Source organism: Sturnus vulgaris, chromosome 3 (genome assembly GCF_052056855.1).
Source record: "Sturnus vulgaris isolate bStuVul1 chromosome 3, bStuVul1.hap1, whole genome shotgun sequence".
In the NCBI taxonomy this organism is placed as follows: Eukaryota; Metazoa; Chordata; class Aves; order Passeriformes; family Sturnidae; genus Sturnus; species Sturnus vulgaris.
Window position 1 is genome coordinate 51,466,376 of NC_142245.1, and position 20,543 is coordinate 51,486,918.

Genomic DNA, 20,543 nt, shown 5'->3' on the forward strand with positions numbered 1-20,543 from the left:
TTACCTGCTGGCTGTAACAAACACAGGAACAAACACTGCCTCAGCAGACATCCCAGTATGCCCATAGCTGCTTTTTTTAGGCAGTTACTAAATAATATGGAAAGTGTCTCGCTCTCTGACTAGTTTCCTACAGACTATCAAGAGCAGAAACACAAGCCCAGTTCAAAGCTAAGGGAAACCGAAGGAGCTCTTTCAGTCAGCAGAGTACTGGTGGCCACTGTGACATCCAATTCTCCCTGCACAGAACTGCGCTTCCACTGATGCCAGTGGGAGTCCAGCACGTGACCTATTTACGAAGTCCAGCTTCTAAACTAGTAAAAAGTTCTTCCAAGTGCCCAAGAAAGCCTGATGCCTCACCCCAAGTGATTTGTCAGTGGGGGTTGGGTATTTGGCCCTTTGCCCAGTGCAATGAAATTTTGCTCTGCTTACATTGTAGATAATTGTACTTACACAATTGAATTCAATTCCCAGATTCATCTTTTATCATTATCATTATTTTTAGGGCTTTTATCTCTATATTCTTTGTGTTGAAGAAGAAAGGAAGTAATTGCAAGCAGTCCAGTTAACTGAGAAAATTTAGAGGGAACACAGAGGGAAGAAACTGAGTTACTAAGCATGTCCGTCCCAAATATAAGGCCAATTTGAAAAAAATGGGACAAAATTAAAACCAAATAGCCTGCTTCCTGAGTGGTGTTGGTGCCCAGACTGCAGTCTGACTCACCAAGCTGCTCACTAAATTCTTCTCAGCAAAGCCTGGCAGGGAAGTGCAAGAGCATGAAACACCTCCTAAGTAAAGCCAATGCATCTGAGAGAGGGGAAGTAATTGAAAAGAGGCCATCCAAGTTATCTATCCCTTCCCATCATGGAAGTTGCTAAACCTTTTGGATAGTTGCAGTAGGAAGCAAGTATCAATTCCTTGGCTGACAAAATTCACAGCCCCATAGATTATCTTAAAACACCCTCTTGCCTTAAACCAAAGTACCATACTGTGCATTGAGGCACAACTTTTGTTTTACTGACTCCATTACACTGCTACTAATCTCCAGCACAGCAATCCTTCAGCTACCTGGTGCAAACAGCTGCAACTCAGCAAGATTTAGCAGGGGGTACCAGGAGGCCCCAAAAGGTTTGGAAGAAAACTGCTAATTTAGACAGAAGCTAAAGCCTAAGGATTATTTTGCTGCCTACACACTACCACTCTCACAGAATTGTTATTATGTAACAGTTTACCACAAACACCAGTAATTCCCTTGAATGACAAAGTCTTGTATTTAGTTTCAATTCATTCCAAATATGGCAAACTTCTGTTTCCATAATCAGCCATGTAACAGCTAGGTATTTAACTGACTGCGATCAAGTAATCTAAATCTTTCTTCTTAGAAAACTAAACTGACTTTTACAGCATTTCATTGTAGACATCTTTACCAGCCCGCAGAACATTTTTGCTATTCTGTTCTGAACCACAAGTGGCATGTGTATTTCTTACAGAAAGAGCCTATTTCAAGTGTTAAACTAGCTGTGACTTGCCCTCCAACCCTCTTTTTCCACCCAGAGCTACCTTCAGTGACTGCAGAGACTCTGCATTTGTGTCACAGTAGAGGATAATGTTGTTAGCCATGCTGAAGCTCTCCCTGACTCCCAGATGGTAGAACAGGGAAGGTTGACGGAAGGCGTCACTCATCTCTACAACAGCAATATCTGCAGAAAGAAATGAAAAAAAATCTTGTCAATGCCAAACATTTCTTACAGTCATCTAGGTCATGTCTCTCCGCACAACTTATTTTGCTAAGAAGACCTGGCTTTAAGTAGGAAAGAAGAGATCTAGAGGGATTTCCCCATTTTAGCTATTATGCCTGAATTGTGAACATAGTCAGCAGGATGTGGTTTAGTTTTTTTTTCTATTTCAGTATTACTCCTCTGTTTTTTCTTTTAATGAGACCTTAAAATGGTAAAAAACGGATAAACCACTAATCAAGAAAAGGAAAAAATTTAAATTGCTGTCTTGAAGAATAAAACCCGCTTGGTAAATCTATATGTGGTGACTAATAACCTTAGGGAAATATAAAAGAAAAAAAATACATTAGATGTATTTTTACCCTCTGTGTAAGTTGCAATAAAAACTCATGTAATCTATAACATACTGTATAAATTCTGTATTCTGTATAACTTTGGAAGAAAACAAATTGAAAGGTAATGTTCTAATATCATCTAATACCACTCAAATTTATTTTGATTCATATAGAAAAGTGATAGAATGAGAAAAAGACATGGTATAGATGCAGAGAAGCAAAGAGGGAGTGAATATTTAAAGCCAAAGAAACCCCCATGTAAGTAAAAACTTTACTGTGCAGAGAATTCTGTTCATAATAAATTTTACCTGTGTGAATAATGCATGCAAGCACACACACAGATGCCTACAGAACAAAGAATGTAGTCCACAATTTCTCTTAAACCATGTGTTTCTCTTGACCAGATTTGCACCAATGTCAAAGTATAACAAGAGGCAATTAACTATTTCTGCTGACTCTTTGTAAGATTCTGGTTATACCAGGCTGTGTATTTCCACTGCAAAATCTTACGGAATCAAGAGAACAATGCAAGAAAACTGACTCATCTCCACCTCTTCCACAAACATCTTTCTGTCTTTTCACCCAATTAATTTTTTTCTTAGGTTTCAGGAAAAAAACCAAGCAAACAAAAAAAACCAAACCAAACCAACCCCCCCCAAAAAAAAACCCCAAAAAAACCCCCAAAAAAACAAAACAAAAAACAAAACAAAACAAAACAAAACAAAAAACAAACAAAAAAAAAAAGCCAGACAGAAAACCAAACCCAAGCCAGAGAAATATGCTTCTGCTAGGAGTAGAACTAGAAAAGCAGCCTGGTTTCCAGTATCTCTCTATGTTTTCCCATTCCTTTGGATGCTTTCATGACTGAAAAGACAGATAGCAAGACAAGCTCTGTAGGAAAAAGCCTATGTACCCTCAAGTTTCTCTACTCTAATTAATCTAATCAGAGATTCTACCTCCAACCACAACTTTTCACCTCGCCTATTAACTTAGATCATCAAAACTGAAATGAAGATGTTCAATAAAAGATAAGCCTTGTGGTCACATACTTAACTGGGGAAGCGGTGTCTCTCCAAGTTGTTGAAAAGGAATAACTTTGAGACATCTACTCTTCAGTAATGTTTCCCTGTAACTGGCCTACAGGCTTATAAATTATTAAGAACCTGAAGGAAGGATAGATACACAGAGGGGAAAGAGCAAACATTTGCCTGTACAAGCTTAGGCTCTTCAAGAAACAAAATTAAAAGAGAAGAGACTAATATGGTACAAAAAAATATTTTTTTCACACTTGAAAATCTAATATTAAGTTATGTTTTCTAAAAGATTTATAATTTGTGATCTAAGCGTCTCCCTCTGTCCAATTTCACATAAATATTTGCAGTATGGATGCCATCAAATTTTATTGAAGTAAAAAAGGCAGTGCACTACTAAGACTACGCATATACTCACTGTCATTGATTTTAGGGAACTGAAGCATCACAAAAGCCAAACAAGAATGATAATACTGCCACTATATTTTGGGTGAGATTAGACTCTGTTTATTTTCTTCTGAAACTTGCCATAATACAAGTTATATTTTTAACTGCTCTTACTCACATAGAAGTCTAATCTTGAGCAACTCTAAATCTATAGTACATATCTGTTAATGCCGAGCAGGAGGAAAATTTGCGCAACTTGCCATGACTTAATTCTGCAATCTAGCAAGATAATGTGCTTTCACTAGAGTTGCAAAATTAAGAATAAAAGAGAAATATTACTTTAGATGGAGCCTGATCAAAGCCATATTACAAAAAATAATTGAGATTCTATGTTATAATGACAAGTTCCTAAAATCATGAAGAAGGAAAGAGGAATTTTTAAAAAATGATATATGTGTATATAAATTACTAATAACACATTGAACAGAGTCTGACACAGGACCACACTGTAGGAAACATTCTTGGGTCCTGTGCCATCCTCATCATAGTGAAAAGGAAAGAAAAGAAAAAAGAAAGGAAAGGAAAGGAAAGGAAAGGAAAGGAAAGGAAAGGAAAGGAAAGGAAAGGAAAGGAAAGGAAAGGAAAGGAAAGGAAAGGAAAGGAAAGGAAAGGAAAGGAAAGGAAAGGAAAGGAAAGGAAAGGAAAGGAAAGGAAAGGAAAGGAAAGGAAAGGAAAGGAAAGGAAAGGAAAGGAAAGGAAAGGAAAGGAAAGGAAAGGAAAGGAAAGGAAAGGAAAAAGAAAAAAAGAAAAGAAAAGAAAAAAAAGAAAAGAAAAAAAAGAAAAGAAAAGAAAAGAAAAGAAAAGAAAAGAAAAGAAAAGAAAAGAAAAGAAAAGAAAAGAAAAGAAAAGAAAAGAAAAGAAAAGAAAAGAAAAGAAAAGAAAAGAAAAGAAAAGAAAAGAATTAAACTATACAAAAACCATTACTTAGTTGCACTTACACAGGGGAGGGAAGGACGATGAGTAAAGAAACATTTGTATGAAAAATTTCACTGAGATACTGGTATAAAATCTTTTGTGATACTTGTATTTCTTATGCAACTAAAGAGGATCTCTTTCCTTTGCACGTCAAGACTTCTGCGAAATCCTTCTGGATAATCTCATTTGACAGATAAAAGCAGTGTCTTCCTTAGAATAGGTCCATTTTTAGTGAAGTTTTCCTGCTCAGTCTAACAGTTAGGTATTTTAAGACGAAGGTGTCACTCACAACAAAGAGATCAGATTTCTCAAGTTCAGGTTAGGCCTCGGGCCTGGTATTGCAATTTCCAAGGGGAACAACCCAAACCTTGCCTGCAAATCCAACAAGCCACAAAAGATATCTGCACAGATGTCTATCCAAATAAAAAAATCATATATCCTAAATCAGTTTTTCTGACAGACCTATTTCTGACTATGTTATTTCACAGCATCAGGAGAGAAACTCCTCTGACCAAAGGAGGGATCAATGCACTTGACAGAAGTGCAGAAGTCAAATACTACGTAGCTCATTTGGGAGAAAGAAATTTTAAAAAAGATAAAAAAGCCACCACAGAAACAGGAGTGGTAATGGTTCTTATAAAGCACCTGAACTGTATCATCAAGTGCACTACAAAACAGCCAAAAACTATATTCAGTTACATAACATATTAGAAGTTTAGCAAAAATGAGCAAGACTGATGGTTTTCAAGACAAATCTAAGTATACATACATACATATATCAAAATTCTCACTAGTTTGAAAGAGCCAGGATTTAGCTAAGCCCAAAAGAACTGTTTTGTCATCGATACATAAACTGCCATAATCCTCTTTATTAGGTCCTCGCTCTCATTTCCCCCAGATGAAATCAATCAAACATTCTGATGCCATAGAAGATAAGTTTTCTATTCACTGGAGAATACAGTGGCAAAATGGTATTTCAATGAAGGTGGAGGAATCAGCTCTACAGTTACACTGGAACGACCACCTTACCAAAACATCTGTGATTTGAGTTTCAAGGCAAGTAAAAGCCTGACCAAGCAGAGGAATCAGAGTAGAGCTCTCTCAACACCTAAGCCCTCAGGGTGAAGCACTCTGAAGACCAGGAATGTCAGTTCACTGACATCAATTCACTTCAAATGCTCTTGCACATCTTCAGCACTGCAGCAAATAAAGTCTGTTCAGGCTCCAGTAAACTACTGAGTAGGGTGGGTATGGGAGCACACTGCACTAAATAGGAAGAAAAGACAGAAAAGTGAAAGAACTGCAATTTTTGCAACCTCACAGGCTGAAAGAATGTGAAATTTAATTTTGTGCCCAAGACCAAAGTAAGGGATAAAATTTACTCTATCTCATGAAAGTAGACCTGCTGACAGATCACTGATACTAAAGAAAAACAGGTATAGAACAGTCTTTACCTTTTCTAGTCATCTTTGACATTATAGCCAGAAAGTCTTACAATAAGTCTTACAGTAAATTATTGTCTCTTAATAGTTTACGAACAATAAATTAAGTCTAATCACAACCTTCTCTCCCATCTCCTTAAATGACTGGCATGCCTAAATAGATAAGACAAATGCATCATGAACATAAGACTAGAGCTTCATTCACTCTGGCCTAGTAGTAAAACCAGCATAAATACAGCAGCAGGCAGTTCAGTGTCCATGTCCTAAATCATCCTGAGCTCTGCCTGCCTGCTGACAGCAGCCAAACTGCCTCTAATGAAGCTGCCTATGTACACATTAGCTGAGTAACCACACACTGAGCTGCAGACACACCAACAACTACTGAGCAGTCACAGTCTAGCCTGTTATTAGGCTAACATCTACACCAACAGTAGCTTGAAACACACCATCACGCAATCAAGAGAACAAAGTATCACTGAAGTAGTAACTGACTTCTTATTACTCTGGGAAAGCAGATTCATGAGTTGGAATTGGAGGCAACCCACTTGACCCTTTTTGCCTGAGTGGCACTGGAAAAGTACACATCTCTTCGAAGTTTGGCATAGATTAAAACTATCTTACAGTCATTCTTAACTGTGATGTAAATCCACTTAGTTCTCTTTAGGCTATCTGTGCAAAGACTGAGAACCTTACATGTAAAACCTCTGCTAATTAACTTGTTAAGAAATGGTAAAAACTCAAGAGTATACACATTAACATGGTCAAAAAAGAGTAAGTGTCCATTAGTGGATACAGAGCCCTTTGCTCTTGGCTATTAGCCATGTCTTTAGTCACCAAGACAGTGATAAATGAAGTGCAGTGGTCAAAGTTCATCTCCTACTCATTGTTTTAAATGCAACAGGGCAAAGAAGAATGTTTAAACAAGTGCTCTGAGATATCATACACGTACGCCCTACTTTTTGATACTACCTACTCACTACAGTGATGCCAGGAAAAGCAGTGAATACAAACAGAACAGCTATACAACTCATGAATGTTTATGTTTGCTATTATCTTCTGATTAATTGGTATTAAACACATGGCCATTGCCTTACATTCACTGTCCCACAATTAATCAGGGGAAAAGGAAAGATGATAACGGCAACTTCTGAGACCAGGATTTTGTGTTCTTTTCCACTTGAGGCTTAAAAGAGTAAGATACCGTTCTGACAGAGATATAGAAGAAGAGAAAGGAGGGCAAAATTTATTTCAGTGCAAGTCTGAACAACTAAATCATTTCATACTGCAGTAGCAGCTCTCCATTCAGCCTTAGAACAATGATATAATGACACTTACCATTGGGCAAACTTTAAGAAATAAGCAAGGAATATCCTTATCTACTTCAACTTCTGTACGATTCTCTGTGCTTGGCATAGATATCTTCCTGTTTACCAGAGACTGCCTGCATGAGGTAGGAAACCTGCTTTGGTAATCCCAACACGTCAGTACAGATTGGTATTTCTGGTTCAACCGTGCAACCACTGTGCCACAGACTTGTCACCAGCACTGGAACCAGACATTTCCTGTCAAGAGTGGCTCCAAGACCGGAAACAACTGATGGGAGCCACTGAGGTGAGAATACCCAAACACAGGTGAATGGCCAACCTCCCAGGAAACCAGTCCAGCCAAGCCAGTCTGTTGGGAGAGGCTAACAAAAAAAAAAAAAAAAAATTTATAAGGGTGTCTGAGGTTTGAATATGGGGAAGGAAAAGGGCACAGGCAAGTTAAATATGCCATATGCTGGAGGAAAAGCAGGGTATTTGTAGAGGCTTGAATTGATGCACAAAGTAGGCTTAAGGGCACTGAGACAGAAATATGAGATGGAAATGGACTAGTTCTAATCTAGTGAAAAGCACTATGACTTATAGTCATCCTGTCTTGAGCAGTCTCATTTTTATGCAATGGAAACAGAAGTCCAGCATCAATGAAGTACAGATCAGAGCCTACCCTGCAATCTACTTAAAAGGGAGTTTCTGAGCACAAAATCCCAGTAGCTACAACTCAAACCCAGCTGTCTGGTGGGTGGTCCCTTTCTAGATGCTGCATAACACATAGTTGAGCTAGAATATTAGAGCACTTAATACTTGCCCAAAAAACACCAAGTTACCTTTGGATACAACAGTACCATTTTACCCTCATGCTGGTATAAGAGCCCACTGTTCCTTGAATTTCAAAGTGAACTTCTACACCTAGACTCATAAGCAACAGCTGCTACTGTTAGGGGTGGTTCTAACCCTCTTTCACATTTGTATCAGATCCAGTGCAGACAATACCCAGTGAGACAACTCAGTCTCTCTCTTTGCTTGGAGGGGTGGGGTGAGTGTGCAGGATCAGCTGACTCCTGGATCACTTAGATGATCTCACTTTCCACCCACACAATCACTAGGTCCTATATAAAGAAGGCATCGGACACCTCAACATCTGCAAGGATGCAACTGAGTACCAACTTACTTCTGCTTGAGAGCCACACATTGTTCCAGGGGATAGGTAAATTTTAATCCTCCATACAGACATGGATGCAACATCCACTTGCTAAAGAATCCCATATATAACATCACAGGAAGAAGAGTTCCTTGAGGAACAATACAGAAAATAAATAAAAACATATGTACACAATTCACCTTGTTACATTAGGTATCTATAGCCATACTGATAGACTCTAAATTGAGTATGTGACTCAATTTAGGTCTCTAGGAGTCTGCTCATTAACAAAAATACACTAGCTAATCACATAAAAGCAATCTTTTCTCTTTTAAAATCATTAATAGTTGATTTCTTTCTAGTAAATAAAGCAAAAGAGAAGAACTACTTAAGTTAAAGGCTGACCATGTGCAAGAGCAAATATAAGCTGTCCCTGTATAAATTTAAACTGGAAATCCCAAGAAAGTTCATAATCTACAAATCCAAATATCCTGGAGCACCCCCTCAAATGTTTAACTGATGGGTGGTGATCTGGTGTCACATAGGAGCATTACAGAAATCGCACCCTGTCCCACAATACATCAAGATGCTCCTTAGTAAAACTTGTACAAATTGATTCCTGCCAACTTTTGTAGCAAACTGGCTCAAATCATTCTCACAAAATCAAATGTAATACTTCACCAAGTAGAATCATCCAAGCAAGGAGGAGAGAAAAACAAGTTACTTTTCTTGTTACAACAGTATTCAAGAGCAAGATCCTTCAAGTGAAACTTTGGCCTTTTTGTCTGCACTATGCTTCAAAGATGTGAAGGGAAAATAACCTCTCACTTCCGTAATCAAAAACTGATGGGAGATAAACTGAAGGCAATTACCAAAATAAAACAGCAGAAGTTGGAAACAAACTGGTAACACAAAGAAAGTTATAACAGCTGTTAGAAAAGGAATGAGACAGGAAGATAGAGATGACAAACAATAAAGGGTTGTGTAGGAATTAACACATCAAACTACACATTAAAACCTAAATTACTGTGTCAATGATCTGAAGACAACTGAAACAATATAGAAAGGCTGATGAAGAAAAAGAAAACAGAAGAAAGCTTGAGTTTCAAAAAAATCCACTCTCTCTTGGCCCAAAACGGGATTGTAAGGTTATCACATGATTCCAACACCCAACAATTCAAAAAACCCACTCTCAGCTTGATGCATGTGGGAGGAACTCAGGCTCAGGCAAGAATAAAACATGACAAGCAGACAAAGAGCCATTTATTCAAAAATAACCTCAATATGTTCAGACTCACTGCATCTGTATCAATCCTAGTGAAACAGGCTCCCTAGTACCAATAACACCAAATGCTAAAGACTACCTTAACTCTGAACTTTGCATCAGAAGAAATACTCAGACCTCAATGGGGTAACTACTGAAGCTCAGCTGAAGGCTAGAGCACATGACAGGGCTAGTACCAAACGTTATTTCAGCAATCCACAGACGCAATAGCAGAAGTAGTCAATGAAAACAAGGCAAGTCAGTACTTCTACATTTAGAAGATTTGTTCAGAGGATCTTCATCATTGCAATATTTTTCAAAGAAGACCAAACACTCCTTTGGCCTGGACAGGATCTTAATCAGGAAAAACCCAGAGAATAGATAGATAGATAGATAGATAGATAGATAGATAGATAGATAGATAGACAGACGATGTGATGGTATTTGTGTGATTATTTTGTTTCCATGTTATGTGTCTTTGAAATCCAAGATGAAAGAGTGATTATTTATTCTCTGGAGAAGTGACTACCCAAGAAGAAACAACTTATAAGAACACAGGTCTCAGGAGTGGTGGGAAGTTCCCCTAAAGTCTAAGTAAACTGTAGAGTTTGCTACAGCTCAAAATTTGCAGGGAACATAAAAACCAAGGAAGAAAACAACAATTCACCTCAAGGATAGGACGGGCAGAAGAAAAAGCTGATCAGAAGTTCTTTTTATTTCTGTCTCTCCTGTTCTCTTTATTTCTGACTTAGTGACCTGAAGTTTTCTCCACCTAAGAAGTCTTCCAGTTTTGTTTGTTTTTTTCTAAAATCTAACTATTTTCACTTGCAACACAGTTATATATTTGGTTTCTTTGCTGAGCTCACTGTGACAAAAATGTCTAGGCAGAACCACATCCAAGCTTCAAAAACGAACTCTGGGTTTCATTGCAGGATCTGGAGGGATCAGAACACAACTCTCTTTAACTCAGTATTTCTTCTCTCCAGAAGCCAGCAGGCAACGTGGCAGAGATGGTAAGAATGGTGCAAGTAAAGGCTGAGCTTTATTAAACAATCCAGACACATTTACAGAAAAATGCTAGCTACCTAGAAAGCTGAATATCAACAACTAGAGCCCAATTCAAAAAAGAAAGTACAGAACTTTTAACAGCCTATTTTTCTACTGGCAACCTTGCTTCATTGCAAAACCTATCTTCTGTTCCTTTCCTTTAAGAGTCCACCTAAGGGTTATAAGGATGTCATCTCCAGTCATTTTGTCCCTTTAAGAGTATTTGGTAAAATATCCCATCAAAAGCTTTTTGACATCTCAATATACTGTCTTAAATGGATTACCCTTAAGTACAGTCTCATAAGAAGAGTGTGATTTCCTTCTACAAAAAAGCCACTTCAACTCCTCCTTGCTGCCAGATTTTACCCATGACTCTAAATTATATGTTGTTTATTTATATTTTTAACACATTTGCCCTAATGTAATACCAATATAATGTCCCACTACAATGCTGCCAATATCAACTAAAGTCAGAAGTCATGCATGAAAAAAAAAGCAGTCTCCAGCAAGTATTACTCAAACTCTTTTGGAAACTGTCTTACTAAGGCTTACATGCCTTTTTACATATTTTTAACTTGTCTCCTCATCTGAACAAAAGTTCTCCTTCCAAAGGGCATCATTCCATTTCTTCATCTTCTTAGCAATGTTACCTGTTGTGGATTACTTTAAAAATTCTGTTAGTAAATAGTATACATTTTCTGGAAGGAATTTTCCTTAGGATGTCTTTATGCCATCTGAAAGCTCTTCCTCTTTTTAGCTAATCCTGTCAATTTCTTGTTAAGAAGCTTGCTCATTTTTTCATAGGTTCTAATAGAAATATGGGCCGCACCAAGAGGAACTAAATGTCTAAGACAGACTGCAGACCCTTCCCAAGAAGGCCAGAGCCATGCCCATTAAGCCACTGAAAAGACTGGAATTGTTTCCAATACAAAGATGCACAATTAGTTCTTATAACGTTATTTTCAAGTCATGAGAGTTATTTTTTTCCAGTCCAGTGATACCAAAAATGGTTTAAACTTAGAAGATTCATGAGCAGAAAGTACAGACTGAAAAATAAATACAAGTACTTCAAGATGATGATGAACAGCATCTGGCATGCCTATAAAAAGTGGGAATTTTTCTAAGCTTCTGAAAATTTGAAAGCAGAATTTTTCTAAGTGATGTAAACAAACATATTTGTTAGATGTCTTTATTTAGACATGGAAATATTTCCATTCTAAAAAAACCCTTATTTTTCATAAATAATGCCACACTTGAGAATTTTAGACCCCAAATTTCATAAAAATCAGAAAATATGTTTACCACTCCTGGTTCTCACCACTCTCTCACAAAAATTCTCTATATTGTAGTATTTTTCCTGCTGTGTCCAAAGTTTTCATGAACAGAAAGGCACTGAGAAAACTAACTGCCTAAAGGCTTTGGAATTTCACATGCCATGTTTTCTGATTTTAAAAAAATTGTCTCTTAAAAAGTGCACACATCTTCACAAAAAGGAAAAGAAAAAGCAACGGCAGAACTACATGGTACATTCTAAAGCATCTGGAAATTCAACAGCTTGAAGAGTTTCCAAGTCATGTCATGTGTACACAATATATAACAGGTCTTAGCAAACCCATCCCTCAGGAATGTTAGTCCTTTTGAAGGCTCTTTAACTATGTCCTTGTACAGAAAATTGCTTCTTTTAGCTTCTTCTAAAGCTGCTTACAGATAAGAGCTAGAAAGTCAAAAATTAAAAATTAGTTATTACTCCTTACTATATCTTTCCATTCTTGATTTTAGATTACACCACCTTTCCCTCGGCTGTTTTTCTGAAAAGACCCTATCTAGTCAGTCTCCATCTGCATGGAAACAATTCCATAAATGCTTCTGATGATCCCTTTTTTCCCTTGTCTGTGTCTTCCACCAAGACCCAAATTCAGTTTTTCAAATGTGATACACAGAGATGTAGTAGTAAAGATAAGCCACATCACATTTGTACAGCAAGTAACTCATCTAGTTTTTCCTTTCTTTCCTTATGACTCCTGACAAGTTTATTTATTACTCCTGTGAGGTTTTCAGTTACTTATTCACAACAGCTCTAACCTCTGTCATACACCCCAATAGACTAAAAAATAAGCATACCTGTAGCATTTAGTAATTTTTTGTCTCTGACTATTCATTTGATTTTAAAATTGGTCTAGTGACTGCACTAACCAATATTTCCCAAAATAAACTTGTATAAGCACTAGTTTATCAATTGTTTCCTTGCTCACAGATTTCTGGGTAGCAAGGTATGTATGTTCCTTGCCTATGAGCATAGCAATGAATTTATCATTGCTAGCACATGAATTTATTATTCTTTATTGTCTATTTGCAATGTCCTAAATATTTGTCGTTTGAATTCAAAATATTATGTCTACTTTTCCCACTCCTCAGCACCTTACAAGGTCTATTTGTGTTCTATTTCAAAGAAATCCTTGAAAAAATAGAAAGATACATCAGTATCTGCTTCCATACCTCATATACCTTATCCATTTCCAGCTCTTCCTTTAAAAAACAAAACAAAATAAAACAATAAAAGAAACTACCACCACTTTCTTTCAATAAAGCAAGCTGTAGAATTACAGCTAAGCTGTTTTTTCCACATAACAGTACTACTAAGGCTTCTCAAATCAAACATGATTTGAAAGCAGGTAGGACAACCTGCACAGGACTTGGTCAGACCTTAGTGATCTGTAAGTCACAAGTACAACATGTGCACACAGCCTTCCTTGCAGTTTAACAGGAAAAAACCTGCACGCAGCACTCAACCACACAAACCAATTCACTTCAGTCAACACAGGTAAAGTGCCGCGTAAACAAAACACATCTGATTGAACCTAGTTTGAAAGATCCCCTGGGCTCCACCAAAAACATTGCAAAAAAGTATCAACTTCACACAGAAAATAAAGTCTTAAATTTAAAGACGAGACTATAGTTTGGAGTATTCAGAAATTTTAAAAAGCAACCCTCCGTTAAACCAGACATATGTCACTAACACGGCACATGGCACTATAATTTTCTTCTGTTGCAACAATTCACAAAAGATAGAGCCAGAATCAGTGTCCTGCTTTGCAAAGCACTCCACATTGCAGATTTAGGCAATCTTGCCCTGTAACACGAACGCCTCAAATACTTACAAGAATTTAAAGGGCTCTGTTAGTCGGTAACAGGGACCTGGAGTTTATCTCCAGCAGAAAGAAGCAAAGTTGCAGCCTTGTCTACAGTTGCAGACATGCAAGTTACAAGATTGTTGCCAAGTACAAGTAAGTGTGGAACGGCTGTCCTTCCCTAAACTTCACCTCTCACCAGTTCCCAAGGACAGCATTACACAAGTCTAGGATAAAAGTTCAGACAGACACAGATTCATATCCAGGCTGCTTTATTTAGCTTAAGTTCACCCCCCTTTTGCACAGACCAAGCTTGAAATTAATTTCACAGTTTGAGCGATGACTCTTTGCTTTAGCTTACTGGAGCACAGATCACAGAGCTACCCCTCACCTTTCAGGACTGTCAGTGTAACAGTGAAAGTATCAGTACAGAAAGGGTAGAGGAGGTGATACGCAAATTACTCTTATTAAGGAGGACAAAATTTCCCAAACTAGTTTTCTACCAAAATAACCATACGTTTGCATGTAAATAGTAACTTGGTATTTAAGTTACTGGAAAAAATCACACTCAAAATTCCTGAGAAGCAACTACTAATTTGCAAATGAATACAGAAAATACTACTGCTCACACCACCACCATCTGCCTCTAAGGCAGCACAGACTGCCCAGCATCACAAGTAACTTTGCTATTGCATCCTCCGACAGAAAACGGATATGACTCATCTGACTTAAATTCCTTAACGCTTGACATGATTGCTGCTAATTGTTGCAAAACGAGATTAAACAGATCTGATAAACTTTTGGCTTTGACAATCTTTATTCCAGGTGGCCTGTGATAGCTATGATTCCACTCCCATTCAATTCACTTTTACAGTAAAAAGAACAGCCTTGGATTATTGTTGCTTGTCACTCTTTGTATTAATAAAAGATGCTCAAACTTTATTTCCAAAGGCAACCCATCTCTGCATATGATTCCAGTACCAAAAACTACTTTTATATGGCTACGGCACTAATTCAGAATTTAGAATTAGTGCTGTACAATTTAATATCCAACCACTGTGTAAGAGTGTTTTAAATTTCAGATTTTATGTAACTATCATGGAGGTTCTTGTATTCTTAACAGAAATTAGTAATATCTAAGTCCCCAGTGATCACAATAGCAGCACATCTGATCTAGCCAGCAGCTCACAAACTCAGGAAAGCTGAGTTTTCTCCTTACCTTTCTACTGCCAAACCTCAGGCAAGTCATTTACTCTCCATCCTTCTGGTTTCGTTTTCCTTAAAATGATGAGATGACTATCTGTTCCCTCCATAAAGGCTTTAGCCTCTATAGATGAAATCCTTAAGTAAGTACATTTCCCAGGAAGGGGAATGACCAGCATCACAGCTGGCAGAAGCAAGACAAAAGACTTCAAGATACAGCACTTGGAGCACTGTAAATGTTGAGTTCAATTCTGAAGTATTTATATATGGACATTCACCAAGCTAGGACAATGCTCAACTCCACGTATAGAAAAACAATATATTGTACTAGCAGCAATTTTGAAGCAGAACTACAAGTGAGGCTTTAAGTGTCTTGCATTGCATCACATTTTTGAGTAAGAACAAGGACTACAAAACAGAAACACAAGCAAACATTTTACTTGAGAAAATAGTCTACAACTAATCTATTACTTATATTTTTTAAATCACAGCAGATTGCAAAACCTCCCGCTAGGTAGCCCACAACTGAACCAAGGAAATGATACTAGAAGAACCTTACGAATTCATCAATTCCAAGTGCCTAAGTCAGTGGGGCAAGAGAAAGTTTGATGACTGGCATGGGTTAATTGAGCCAAATTGGCAAGAATTACCATTTGCATATAAAATTGGTGATTTGCTTAATCTCATATTCCTATTCCTTCTGTATTCTACGTACAGGTAAAAATGTTTTCATTCCAAGTAACTTGTGGAATTCAGCTAGTATTCCAACTGTTCTAGCACCAATTAACTAAAACAACTCAGTATACATGATCTCACTGCAATATTCAACATAGGCTTCAACCTCCATTCAACTGCAGTGCTGAAATGGTAAAGATAATAGTCAGTAATTTATGCTAAAAACCTACATCAATTATTGATGTGAACAAGAAAGCTACACAGATGTAAATCTGAATAATTGCCATCAAAATAGATATTCAGCTGTACACAAACTAAATAACCCACACAACTGGTAGGAAAACTAGCTCAGTTTGTATTTGTATCATATAAACACTTAAATTCTCATGCTTCAGGCTCTTAATCTTCTATAGAAGAGAAAAATTTAAAAAGAAACATTTAGGATGGAGAAACACTTGAGACACTGAGGGGAAAGAGTGACAACAACCACCACCTACTCACACATTCATTTTTAGCAGAGTAATCACTCTTTCACAGAGATTTATCCCAAAATACCTGGATATAAAGGCCAGCAAATTAAACAACAAACTCTAGAAAACAACTTTGTCAGCATAGACCAAGTGATTTACAATAGCATAAGCCAAAAATTAGGCTCCTGAAATTTCATTTGTTTCTTTTGCAGTCAACCTTCTTCATTTACTACACTGAAGGCTTTTCAATATATTTGCAGGGCAGTTACATTTAAGCAGAAATTAATAACTGAAACATATTATATCTTTTATTTAAAAAAAGAACTGAGATGTGCTCTCTGAGTTATGCGCTAGAGTTTGACTGAAAAATCAAATGTATTTAAAATGGAAGGTGAAATTGTATTCAGTCATGATATTTTGTGCATTTCCTGCAGATACAAAGAAACTGATGATCCATGCTGGAAAAGACGCACAAATGCTGTACTTGGAATCTAGTTCCATATGTTGAATCTGAAAAATTATTTTTCAACAAACAGCACGTATTAGCAAGTTATTTGCTGAATGACCATCGAGGCCTAAGACTTGTAATAGCTACTCACTGCCCTTCATTGAGTTTAAGGGCCTCAAGAAAGACTGTGAATCTGGAAGCTAAGATAGCTGCTGAAAATGTGCATTCACAAATGCAGTATATTTAACCCATCTTCATGAACAGATATAGCACTGCAACTGTACTTGCTCAGCTCTGAACAAAAGCTTAAAAGAAGCACATTTGTTATACCTAAACTAGAAAACCAGTATAGCAATGCTGACCAATTGAACATGCCCCAGGTCCCACTTCTGCATCAGGACCAAGTGGCTTGGAATGGTTTACATCAGTCTTAAATTCTCCTAGCCTCAGGCTGCTCCTTTCAGACAGGCCACTGGGAACGCTACTGAGGCTCTACTCATTCACACGGACCAAAAGCATGCCAGAAGTGATAAAAGCTTAACAGCATAGGCCACTGAACTCTGCTATCCACGTGTAGAAGCCTAGAAGATAAGGGGACTAATGTCTATGTCTCCAAACACCAATAGCCGGATAACTGTGGAGCCAACCAAGGATTGTTGTGAGAAAGAACAGGATGTGGCTGGAGAAGGGGGCCGTATAGAGGTAGGGCAGCGCTTTTCTGGGACAAGAGTCCTTGTTCTGGCTCCTGGAGATAAGCACAAAACAGTACAGTGCATGAATGAGGTCAAGAAGTGGACAGGGACTATAGGGGAGGATCAAGACCACCAAAGATCTCCAAAGCCCTCTGACCCATTTCCAGAAAGAACTAAAAGAATGGACTGAGCATGACAACTAATTTGCATAGAAAGTGAGAAACTTATCTCCAGGGCAGAGAAAACTTATTTATAAAAAGGTACCCCCACAAAGCCTAGGTGCATGTGCATCCCAGGACCTTGGCCACACCATTATCCGGATCAATGCTGGAGCCAGGACTGCTGATCTCTCTTCCTTTTTTTCCCTTTCACCCTCTTTAACCCATCTCTCTCTTCCTTTTCACTCTACCCCTTTATTCAAAAAACACCACAGTTGCTTATACTGGGAGACAATGGGCTAACGTACCAATTTTCATGGCAAGTGTATAACCTAATGAAACTTTGTAAGCTTTTGCAGATTTCTGACTTTTGTCATTCCTTTCAACCACAAGCACCTATGAATCTTGGCTGCTTCCCTTAAGAGTGGGACATACAAATACTCATTTGCGGGCAAAGATGTAGTCAAAATTTCAAGTCGGGTGGCAGAATCTTTGAACTTTAAGATGATGAGAAGTCCTCAAGGTTTTTTTGTAATACACAGCAAAACTCAGAGAATGTTTTCAAAGCTTCCTGTAGACTAAAAATATCTGAAAAACATCAGATTGAGAGGACAAACAGCTGGCACAGCCAGCATGAAATACCACCACCTTAGCCAGCCTGACCGGAAGAGGAAAGGATATGAGGCAACCCACAAGGAGACAAGATCAAGAATAACATGAAACCACACCTTTAGACAATCTCAACACAGGTTGCTGCAGTCCTGCTTTTGGTCTGCCCCTGGTATGCATGCTCAGCTCACAGAACTTACTCAACAGAAAGCACACCAGAAGGAAGTAAAGGAGTGAGTTAGCAATCAGGCCAGCTCCATGACCTACCTCATCACGTAATTCTCTGAGCATTGAAAGCAGCACCAAGGAGAAGCGTGTTAGTCCAGTTTGTCCTCCACTTAAGCTGCTGTGGGACTGCCTCTCAAAGGATACAATATACTCAACTATTCCAGCAGTTCTACTTAATGAGAGTAAGTGCACAGAAAAATTGATTTTATTATCTTCTTACCCTATTTAGCACTGCAGCTAGAGTGAGGCAGCATTATACACTTAGCAGGAGGGTAATTCTCTTTTCTGATACTGATATGCTTATTGCAGTAACTGTCATTTTACTTGTATTTATTTTTTGGCATTGCAGATTATTTGAAAATGTGCCATGTCAACTAGGCCTTTCAGTGTTAGAAGTCTGAGACAGCTCTACTGCAAAAGTACTTGACATTACTATGGCAGTAGCTCTAAATCACAGAATCACAGGTTTGGGTTGGAAGGGACATAAAAGTTCACTTAATTCCAACCCTACTGCCTTAGGCAGGGATGCCACTCACTAGATCAGGTTGCTCAGGGCCCATCCAAAGTGGCCTTAAACACTTCCAGGGATGGGCATCCACAGCCTTTGGGCAATCTGTTCTAGTGCTTCACCACCTGCTGAGTAAAGAATTTCTTCTTAACATCTACCCTAAACCTCCCCTCTGACAGTTAGAAAACTAGTTTTAACCTTTCCGTTTAAAACCATTCCCCCTTTTCCTGTCACTATCTGCCCATATAAAAAGCCCATCTCTTTCCTTTTTATAAGCCCTCTTGAGGTACTGAAGGGCTGCAATGAGGTCTCCCTGAAGTCTGCTCCGTGTTGAACAACCCCAGCTCCGTGTCTGTAAATCAGTATCTTCAGTTCATAACGGATAAGGAATATATAACTTCTTATGAACTTAAATCTTGAAGATAGGCATCGGCCAGATTGCAACCAGCCACAGCATAAAATGAAATTCACTAAGGTTTGGTAAGTCTGCCTACCAGGAAATTTTTCAACTGAAGCTAATATTAAAGTACTTGAACCAGAGAAGATACAATGACAAGTATCAGGTTGTCAACACACATTCAAAGCAGAGACACTTCTAGGACGCTGCAGAACAGAGACCAAAATGCAAGCAGTTAAGCAACAAAATGGACTGGAAATTTTCCAGTTCACACCCATTTGGCAGGGCTGACTGTAAAAGCTTTTGCTTTAGTCCAGTCCATTTTCCCAGTGCTTTTAGTGCATTTGGGCCTTCTTGCATCAGCTGGAAAAGGGAGATTGTGGTTTCTGGTAACAGAATTAGTGGCAAGAATCCTAATTTTCTTGTTTCTTTTGTGGAATGCTTTTAGAATACATACTTTTAAGACTTTCTCTATATACCTCAGAATTGTGAAATACACCCAAATGTTTTGAAGTATTTAAACGATGTTAAATCCACTTCACACTTAATGACCTCCACCAACTGCTGGTGTCATTAAGCCTCAACAAAGTAAGTATATTTGAGTAAATCTTCAATAGAAGCTCTTTGAGTGGCTGCTAAATCCAGCCTGAGACACTTCTCACCTGCAAACAGAACATTCTGCAATACACTCTGAGACTGGTCCAGCAAAAAGCTGCTAGCACAGCTGGGCTGGGCTGCATTACAGTCACAGCTCTGGACAGTGCTACCCATATAGGCTCCAGCCTAAAAGGCTTGTCCAGAACCAAGTATCCACCATGAATCCTCAGCTCTATCTGAAGCCAAAGGGCTTCCTTCCTCATGCTGAGAGGTTAATGAAATACTTTCTCTCCAGCTACAGACTTGGGAAGTTCAGACTTCACCACTGGAGGTGGCCTTCTAGCTGTAGTAAGTCAGGGTACCCACACGCTGCCCTTGGCCTGTGGCAGCAAGTAGAAGGAAAAAACCCACACCTCTGTTGACTCTGAGGTAAGGTTAAGAAATAACATAATCCCTCAAGAACAGACCAGAATTGAGCAATGCTGAAAGACCCCATTACTTCCTCAAAGTTAATAGCATTGGTGTCATATAATATAATAATATAGCTGTACAGGATATTCTGGAAGGGCTACTTTTTTTTCTGGCTTGCCTTGCAATGTCTGCCATGCTCCATATGTGCCATATTCACTATACACAGAGCTGTTACTCCTGGTTAATAAATCAGGAAAATTCTCAAAATAATCAAAGCCCTGAAAGACAGAAAGGGAAACTAAGGAAACCAAGCACAGTATCAAAACAAAACAAAATAAAAACAA

The 20,543-nt window shown here is 38.2% G+C and overlaps 1 protein-coding gene across 1 annotated transcript in view; it reads right to left on the reverse strand.

Annotated features, from left to right (window-relative positions):
* The window catches only part of MAP3K5 (mitogen-activated protein kinase kinase kinase 5), a 97,919-nt gene that overhangs the window by 67,702 nt on the left and 9,674 nt on the right, over positions 1-20,543 (reverse strand). Inside the window, exon 2 of the mRNA XM_014879028.2 lies at positions 1,559-1,698. Within this exon, the coding sequence (XP_014734514.2) occupies positions 1,559-1,698 (140 nt within the window). The remainder of the gene's footprint in view (positions 1-1,558; positions 1,699-20,543) is intronic.